We start from the raw sequence: 9,669 nt of genomic DNA, 5'->3' as shown, positions 1-9,669 counted from the left end.
CCAGAATCTCTCCAGAACAATCTCTTGCTTGTCACCACTGGCAATTCCCCAAAACTCAACGGCTTTTGGTTTTCCACATCTTCGGATTTGTCAATTACATCTTACAAAAAAGGAACAGAAAAGTAAATGGTAAGAAAAGTACAAGGTACGAGTCGTCCCGGGTACGAGTCGTCCCGGGTACGAGTTGTCCCGGGTACGAGTCGTCTCGGGTACGAGTTGTCCCGGGTCACAAATTTTGGGTACGAGTAGTCCCGGGTACGAGTTGTCCCGGGTACGAGTTGTCCCGATACCATCTGATGGCGCCCTCTACTGCTTACCAAGTGGTGTGTGTGGCGTGCAAGAAGAAATCCGATATCATTCATTTTTCTTGTTTAAAACACAGTTGTTAATCGAAAGATTTTGGTGAGCAGGATGGAAAACATAGTGGCAAACGTGGAAGGCTTGCGGTTCGACTTGGAGACAGCTTTAGAGCAGCAAATTGGATCACAACCCCTGCCCTTTCCTGGAATGGATAGTAAGTATAATTGCAGTTGCACTAGTTTCGTGATAAAATAATGAAGACCAGACCAGACCAGGACCGATTGTTGAATTGTTTGAGGGATATTTGGATCCGCTCAGAGGCTCAATATTTATGAATTTAATAAACGGCAATTGTGAAGTTAATGATAATAATGTGGTGCTTATAAATAACTCGGCGATTGTTTGTATAGTTAATTTTTATGGGCCCCTCTTTCGTTTTGGTCCTAAATTATTACTTAGTTAAACATGTTATTGTTAAATAAGTTAATCACTGTCAGACTGTTCATGCTGTTTGTTAACAATGACATCAAATAGTGGTACATCATGTGTAATTGTTACTTTTAGGACCCCGTTCCTATAAAGTTTAAGAGGGGAGGGGGGGGGGGGGACAATAGATGCAGGAAAAAATTCCATACTGGGCCACCACTCAGAGCTCCTGCACAAAGTCTATGGGCCATGACAGTAGTCCGAGTAACTTGGACCCAACTTATCGCCTTTTTTAACATTTGGACATGGTCTGGCGATAGTGGGGTCCAAGCTAATACCGCGACCTGGACAACATCATCCTGTCACTGTCCCAAAAACCAACATTTTCCAACAAAAACATCAGATTTCACCTTCAAAACGGCCTCCAAATTACTAGATATGCCACCTGAGGTACAAGTAGACATTGATAATTAAGATGGTTGTACTGAAGTTTACTTACGATCCGGAAAAAAGTGAAATTTTCCGTTCATTTCGGAGAGCTCCCCTCGCGATCTTGAACACATTAAATTTCCGATCGTGTTTAATGTTTGAACGACGCGATTTCTTCTACATGCCCAGCGTACATTCGATGGTCCCCGTATCCCGAGTGCGATTCTGTTACCGAGCGCGCGCGATGCATCGATTATGATAATGAGTAGACTGGATCACGTTTGTAAACACATGTGCATTTCAAACGATAATAGGGAGTCGGGAACTAGCGCAGCTTTTATGGCGGGTACCAGTTCAAGCTGGTTCCCGATTCCCTTTTACAGTTCGAAATGCACATGTATGTTTACAAACGTGACTCATTATCATAATCGATGCATCGCGCACGCTCGGTAATGGAATCGCACTCGGGATACGGGGACCATCGAATGTACGCTGGGCATGTAGAAGAAATCGCGTCGTTCAAACATTAAACACGATCGGAAATTTAACGTGTTCAAGATCGCGAGGGGAGCTCTCCGAAATGAACGGAAAATTTCACTTTTTTCCGGATCGTAAGTAAACTTCAGTACAACCATCTTAATTATCGATGTCTACTTGTACCTCAGGTTGCATATCTAGTAATTTGAAGGCCGTTTTGAAGGTGAAATCTGATGTTTTTGTTGGAAAATGTTGGTTTTTGGGACAGTGACAGGATGATGTTGTCCAGGTCGCGGTATTAGCTTGGACCCCACTATCGCCAGACCATGTCCAAATGTTAAAAAAAGGCGATAAGTTTGGTCCAAGTTACTGGGACTACCATGACAGAACATTTTAAAGTATTATCAAAGAATTTGTGCACTCCTAGTTAAACAGTGTTTCTTCATCAGATTTACAACTTTTGGTACTTTTCAGGTCATATTAAGGAATATGAGTGGTGGCCCAGTATGGAACTTTTTCCTAGATGCATAACTCTAACTTGTTTGGCGGTTTGCCTAAGAACCATCTTTTAATTTAATCCTCAAAAATGAACCGCTGGAATTTGAAATTGCTGAAATTCTTAGTAGGCCCGCCCCCTACATTCAAAATATAGGGCATTAAATTGTATAATGTATGGCAGCAGTTGCTGGATCCTATCTTGCCCTTCCAAAGTTCTCAAAAACTCGGTGAGTTTTCGAAGGATCAAGGATGGTTCAGTTCAGTGTTTATTTGTGTTTATGTACTTCAATCTCCACAGAATCGGGTGCCGCTGTGTGTCAGTTCTACAAGCAGCACAACTGCAGCAAGGGGCCGATGTGTCCGTACCGTCACGTCGGGGGTGAAAAGAGCGTGGTCTGCAAACACTGGCTACGGGGACTGTGCAAGAAGGGAGACGAATGCGAGTTTCTTCACCAGTACGACATGACAAAGATGCCCGAGTGCTTCTTCTTCACAAAGTTTGGTAAGTCTTGGTCAAACCTAGCCTCATAAATGGGGCTCGGATACTAGATTGCCTCTGTACACTGAGTCGCACTGCCTCTGAAACATGTGGAAAATTTGCCTTTTTGACCTTCAAAAATAGACGGTTTTCAACTTTATTTTGATTTGGAAGCACCCTAATCTCATAACCGAGAAAGGACAACATGCCATGTCATTTCCAGGGAACCTTTTTTAGGGCGAAAGAAATTCTCAAATAACATGAGGCAACTTTTATTTCGTATAATATCGGAACATTTCCATAAAGTTAACAAACAAATTGTAACAAGGTTTTTTAAAATTTAAATAAATTTCCACAAACTGGCTTTTGAAAATATTGTCTTCGGACTTGGTCCTTAGAATGGCAAAGGAAAAGGGAAGTGGACAAGTAGATGCAGAAAAAAAAATAAGCTATAAATTGTTTATACAATCTGTTTTGTACACTAAACATGAAGAGTTTATTTTCAAAACGTGATACCTCAATTTGAAAAAAAAGTGAAAAAGTTGCATGGTTGCATAAACTTTGAAGAGCACAGTATAACAGCTGTTTCCAAACTACCTTTTTCTCTTTAAATATTGTATTCATAAATTGTGTTTAAATATAAACAACTGTCCAAACTGACTTTGGGTAGCAAGCATAGGGTGGGATTCTAAAAGGTGACAAAGTTGGGTTTGTCATGTTTTGAAAACAAATTCTTCACATTTTGCTAGGAAGATATGTGGTGTACTTGGGACGATGATTTGTTAGGTTTTTTTTTGCAGGTATGTGTAGCAACAAGGAGTGCCCATTTCTTCACATAGACCCAGAGAGTAAAGTCCGAGACTGCCCTTGGTATGACAGGGGCTTCTGCAAACACGGCAAGTCTTCCCTTGATATTATTTATTATTATTATTATTCTGGTTTATTTTTATAAACACCAAGTCGGCAGCCTTTATAATGTGTCTGATGATAACGGCTTACAATAGTAGGCCCTATAACATTACTGATACATATAAAACATATAAATAAAAGGAGATTCATCTATAAAGTACGAGAACCATGGATTATACAATATTTAGAAAAGTTGATAAGGTATTTAAAAAATAATCAAAGTTTATTGTAAATATCTGAAAAATAAAATAGTAGCATAAAAACTGGATTAGGTCGATTAAAAAACTAAAGGGATATTAAAATGCATGTATAAACGGTGTGTCAATATTGAATATAAACAAATTGCAAAAACATACATGCATGTAAAAATTGTATAAAAATGTGGAGGTTATTATAACAGAGGGAACAGTTCTTACAGTTCTTATTACAAAATTCTAGACAGTGCTGGTATGGTCAAATTTTTGTATCTCTCTCTGTTGTATCTATTGTTCTTCAATGAGGAATAATTAGAGTAGAGGAGGTACTGTCCCTCATATAGGTATGTAGCAATTCCTGGTTTTTTTTTAAATAACAGGAATTACTATGGGAGACTTGTTTGAATGTCCCGTCTCTTTCAATGCACAATGGGGCAAGTTCTTGTGGAATGCATTTTTGTCAAATGTAGACATTGACAAAAGGGGAACCATGATCAAAGTGCTGGATTGCTCAGTAGGTAGAGCACCAGAACCGCAATCAAGAGGTCGCAGGTTCAAACCCCGCTCCAGTCAATTTCTTTGTTCAATTTTTAAATTATATTTACGACAATGTACACTCTGAATTCCAGTCAAACACTGGCAGTGTTTGCAATATTGCTTATGTTGTCATTTTTGGGGTGTGATCTCTAGCCACGCAGCATGTTTGAGCTTGGTGGCTTCTAAACCCCTTCAACAAATATTGAGACTGTCAACCAGTATGGTAGCTGGGATGTCTCATATTCAATTATCCTGCTGTAGTCATTTTTTCTCAGGCATGCAACTTTTCCTCGAATTTCTTCATTTTTTTTTTAAATTCCCATGTCTGCCATTACAAATTGAAAAACACTATACAAAGTCTTCTGAAGTATAAGATTTTCCTCTTTTTTTGTGGCTTAATTAACAGTTGCATGCCTGTTTTCTGTGTGTAACCAGAAATTGTTTGTTTTTTTAAATTGACATTTCCTGTTGTAAAAACAATGAGCGTCTTCTATTCGTGAGCTCTGTGAGATCGATCTTTCTGATAGTTTGTATCTTTCTTTGATGCCGTTGTGCAGGTCCTCAGTGTAAAAACCGACACGTCCGGCGGGTCATGTGCCAGAATTACTTGAATGGTTTCTGTCTCGAGGGTCCCAACTGCAAATTCCAGCAGTAAGTAGCAATCTGTTAAACTGCGGTGCCGAGTCAAGCATTTACAATCAGTCACACCCCAGGCATCCACCCTATACACTGACGGTGTGAAACTTGGGGTTTATGAAAACAGCAAATGGCAAGAAGTGAAAATTTCCAAAGTGTGCAAAAGTAACTCTTGATTAGCTTAAAGTCATTTTTTAAAGTGTGCACGTGCACCCCTTTATGCCCCTCCCCCAACCCCACTAAAAAAAAACCTACACCACCCCTTGCAACCAATCACTCCCCCCCCCCCCCCCCCATACAGCATGTAAGTCTCGCCAGTTCACGTTCACTTTTTATGTTAATGACTTGGTACCATACATCGACTAGTCTAGTCACAGTCTCTTATGTTTGAATTTACCCAATTGTCATAAATCTCCGTGATCGATTGAACGGAAGTTAAGGTCAACATTTTTAATTTTATAATAGTCATCAATTCATAATATTTTCAATGTGTTGTAAATTATAATGCTTTCTTCTCTCTTGAAGTACCTATTTATTGCCCTTGAATGGATGGGCCCAGTCAAGACATGAAATAGGGCGTTACAAATGTTGTAGATCCTATTCATAGTGCCCGGATGTGCTGTATTGTTGTAAAATCTTGCAGGTTTTTGAGGTCAACTTTACACACTCTATTGCCCTTTCCCGTAAACCTTGTGTTTTAGATTGTGCTCAGTCTGGTGATATTTAAAGCTAGAGTCCATCATTTGCAGCCATCCGAAGAGTAACTGGCGTAATTATTGTTGAAAAACTAACTTGGTTGAAAGATAGTAAGGGGACTAAACTCCCTGTGAAATTATTCTTTCTGGGAAGCTGTCATTTTGAAGTAATCAATGAAAGAAGGCATTTCCAACGGTGATTCTTAAGAAGCACCGTAGGAAAATTTAAATTAGCAGTTCGTTTTGTTATTCAGCGCAGCGCGCACAAGTATTGGAACGACGCACACACGCGCGCGGTTGTTATAATTCGTCGGATCAGTGCGCGACGTCGCGTATAGTTGCAATTCAGAACAATTCAAAACATGATTCAGCAACTTTTGATTTGAAATTGAGATCTTAGAATACTGTTTTTCTCGGAATGTACAGCTGAAGCTTAGCTGAAACTTCATCAGGTTAGTTGCTCAGTATCCTTCATTAGATTTTGAACTCTTTTGTTGCTCCAAACGAACAAAATGCACAAATTACAAATGATGGACTGTAGCTTTAACTCTGTTTTCTCTTCTTTTTTCTCCATCCAGCCCCAAGTTTGACCTTCCAGTGTTAGAGGTCAAGGATAACATCAAGAAGATCATCTGCCACACCTGCAAGGAGGCGGGTCACAAGGCAGTCAACTGCCCCAAGGGTTCAGGGTCATGGGGCCAGCAAGGGAGACAGTCAGATAGGGTCAGTAATTGTCTTGGTTCAAGCCTGGATTTTGGAGTTTGTTCCCCTAATCCAGACGGTCCCGATCCCTGGCAAGCGTGGCTATTTTTTTTGGCCTTAGGCAGCCGCCATTTGACTCATATCTTAACACGGAGCACGGCCAGATCAAAAGTTTGTTTTTACCAGTTACAAAACAAAAAATTGTGCCTACATTTGCTGTTTTTTTCCCTCCAACGCCTGGTATCCACTTAAACTTCAACACGTTAGTTGTTGTGCGCCCTTTTTAAAGTTGGTGTACATGTGCTTTTTGGGTGTGGCAAAAAGCAGGACATTAGTAGGCCAAAAAAAAAAGTCTCCAGTTTCTGGTATGGAGCTTGCCCAACAAGTGGTGCGGCGACGCGGCTTTTTTTTTTTTTTTACCTGATTTTTTGGCTTCATATGTGTGCTGATGACTGCAAATGGTGCCCGACTAAACTTAGTGCAAATATATGGGAGTCCAGAGAGGCCATATGCTTCATATGTGTGCTGATGACTGCAAATGGTGCCCGACTAAACTTAGTGCAAATATATGGGAGTCCAGAGAGGCCACATAAAGCTTATTCTCGACCATAACCAAATCTAAAAAACACGTTAAAATTGTGCAGCAGCAGGATTCCAGTCAAACCAGTGAGTTGGCGGTTTTGAGACATCATCTTTCATTGAAAAAACCAAATTTTCATTTTGCCGACGCGCATGGCTACGGTGACGCGTGCGCATGCCAGAAACCGGAGACTTTTTTTTTTTGGCCTTATATTCCTTTAAAATTCGTTCGGAAAAGAAAATCTGAATTTAGAAAAAACAGGTATATACCAACTTTAAGATTTTGAGCATTTTGTTGCTTCAGACAAAACAAAATGTACAAAAAGCAAATGTTCCCATGCAACTAAATCAGTTCTCACTTTCCATTCGTTCCCCCTTTCCTCCTGTCTTAAATAGCCCATTGGTGTGTTAGGCATGGTCGACACGAATGCTGGTGGTGGAACTAGCCAGACCACCGGTCAGCCACAGAGCAACGGTCCGCAAAACTTCACAGGTAACCGGCCCTACCGGAATCTGGAGAACATCAAGTGTTTCAAGGTAAGATTGGCGATGAAATGTGACATTCAGGGGCGGATCCAGGAATTTTTGCAGGGGGCGGGGGTTCATCAGCAAAAAAATCTGAAATGTAGACAGGTTCTTTTTCTCCGGACACTTGGCCTCCGAAAATCAATACTTTCATGGGGGCGCCAGTAACCAATGCAAAACAATTACCGGCTTGGCACCAAGTCTACCAAAAAGGAAGCTGGCGGAGACGCTTAACATGTTTTTGTTTACTGTGCCTTATAATTCTGGGTGTTTTTTTTAATTTGTCATCAGTGCGGGGAGCTCGGCCACTTTGCCAACAAATGCCCCAAGGGATATATGGGGTTTCTGAATAACGTCAACAGCGACCAGAACCAACAGCCCAACAGGCAGTAGCACCAACCCAGTAGCTCACCATGGTGTGTCTTCAACCTCATTTGTTTTGCCCACAAGAGCTAATGTGACACCCCACGGTGCATGTGAATTTAACAGAGAGAACATTCCAATTTCTGCACAGTGATTGTGGAGTAGTTTGTTTACATGTTACATTCAGCCACATTTGTTCTGTGCAACACAAAGTATAGGGTCCGATCGTTATGACGTCAATGTGCTACGTGACCTTCCAGTTTCCCCGTGATCGGCCACTGTTAGGCAAACGTTTGGTTAGCAACCTCATCGTGTGTTGTAAAATGGAGAGTAGGGCTGCATGACACTGGTCACTGTATGACACTGTCACTGTATAACACTCGTCACTGTATGACACTGTGACTGTATGACACTTGTCCTTGTATGACATTTGTCACTGTTAATAAGGGGATACTTGTGTCGGCTTGGGCCGGACCTTGTGTTGCTTATGCTCTGCTGTGCATAAATTTAGGACTAGATTATACTTGAAATCCTCAGCACTGCTCCAAGATGTCACTGGCTCTGCCTCAACATATTGACAGTGATTGCCGGAGGATTTTGCAGGATTGAGGCAGTGGTCACCCCTCCAAGGACCACATTCAAGAAATAACAGAGGATTTTGCAGGATTGAGCCTGTATGCAGTTTTTACGTGGAGGCAGTTGGAGGATTTTGCAGGATTGAGGTTACATCCTAGCAAAAATGCCCAGGGAGAACTGAAGCATGTAGGAAGCCACATTGTATGCAGAGAACATTATGCACCGATTATCTGCTTTGTGCATGATCTGTTGAGGGCAGTATATTGATGACTACCGGGGATGCCAGAAAAGACCAATATGTGTTGGTGGTGGATACCAGCGGACATCTCGGTCACCACTGAAAAGTCGTCATTTTGTATCCAAGAGTGTTGATGGAAGTGTTTTATCCAATTTACTTGCGGCTGGCAAATTACACACGCACCTATGGAAGCGGCTACAGCCACACGCGCACCTATGGAAGCGGCTACAGCCACATCCCATAGACCCGTGTGTTATTCCAAGCCGTAGCCGAGTAATTCGGATGCGGCCATATACTCACTATGATATCACATAAAAACCAAGTTGGTGCATACACTTTCTAATGTGTACAGTATCGTTTCGGTTTGTGGTAACACCATGTGGTCATAACTACTGTCGCTCAGCAGATGTTTAGTTCTGATAAGAACTTGTCCTGGTTATTATCAACTTTCACTAAGTAGTTTTTTTAGTTCTGATAAGAACAGTCCTGCTTAGTTCTAAAAGAAGTTGTCTTAGGTTTCAATGTTTCGACTAGCCTGCTTTAGTCATTGTCAGGAGACTGCTTAACGAAAGTTGATAATAAGCAGGACAAGTTCTTATCAGAGCTAAACATCTACTGAGCGACAGCAGTTATTACCACATGGTGTTACTGCAAACTGAAATGATACTGATACTCCACCATGCAAAGCCTAAATCTTACAATGTGTACAGGTTTTTAACTTTAAAAGTTCTGATCTTCTTTTTGACTACTTGTTTGAAAAGGACAGAAAGTTTAATTTTATTTTGTACAATTTCATCGGAGCAAGTCGACTTGATTTTTAATGGCGCAGGATCAGATGAAAATGTTCTTAAAATGAGAAAACCTTGTTGATTTATAATTGGTGTCATGACTTATGTCTGCTAACATTCATGAATCATTGCAAAAGATTGCCGTGTGCACAGGATCCCTTGGAATGGAAGGCCTGGGCCGCTGTATGGCGTCATGAGATACCTGTAATTTAACTTCATGTAATTGTGAGATCAGAATCGAATAATCTGTAAAGCGTATATTTCTTTTGGAAAATAAATTCTGGTTGAAATAACCACTTTTGTACATACATAACTCCGT

General features: G+C 40.9%; 1 protein-coding gene across 1 annotated transcript; it reads left to right on the top strand.

The window, feature by feature from the left end:
• The first annotated feature begins 342 nt into the window (after window positions 1–342).
• On the top strand, window positions 343–9,658 carry LOC119737313 (cleavage and polyadenylation specificity factor subunit 4-like). Its single transcript, XM_038211570.1, has 7 exons — window positions 343–514; window positions 2,429–2,632; window positions 3,409–3,504; window positions 4,806–4,899; window positions 6,158–6,302; window positions 7,257–7,397; window positions 7,677–9,658. Exons 1-7 carry the CDS (start codon window positions 412–414, stop codon window positions 7,776–7,778), a joined length of 885 nt encoding a protein of 294 aa, XP_038067498.1. The 5' UTR covers window positions 343–411; the 3' UTR covers window positions 7,779–9,658.
• Window positions 9,659–9,669: the final 11 nt, after the last annotated feature.

Source organism: Patiria miniata, unplaced genomic scaffold, assembly GCF_015706575.1.
Source record: "Patiria miniata isolate m_02_andy unplaced genomic scaffold, ASM1570657v1 HiC_scaffold_3, whole genome shotgun sequence".
Taxonomy (NCBI): Eukaryota; Metazoa; Echinodermata; class Asteroidea; order Valvatida; family Asterinidae; genus Patiria; species Patiria miniata.
Note: the sequence above shows the minus strand (reverse complement) of the source record. Positions and strands in the feature narration are given on the sequence as shown.

Excerpts from the sequence above, each read along its gene's own strand:
- LOC119737313 (XM_038211570.1), top strand. The coding sequence starts at position 412 with ATGGAAAACATAGTGGCAAACGTGGAAGGCTTGCGGTTCGACTTGGAG. Across the intron at positions 515-2,428 it reads GCCCTTTCCTGGAATGGATA|AATCGGGTGCCGCTGTGTGT; the intron begins GTAAGTATAATT and ends CAATCTCCACAG. Across the intron at positions 3,505-4,805 it reads CAGGGGCTTCTGCAAACACG|GTCCTCAGTGTAAAAACCGA; the intron begins GCAAGTCTTCCC and ends GCCGTTGTGCAG.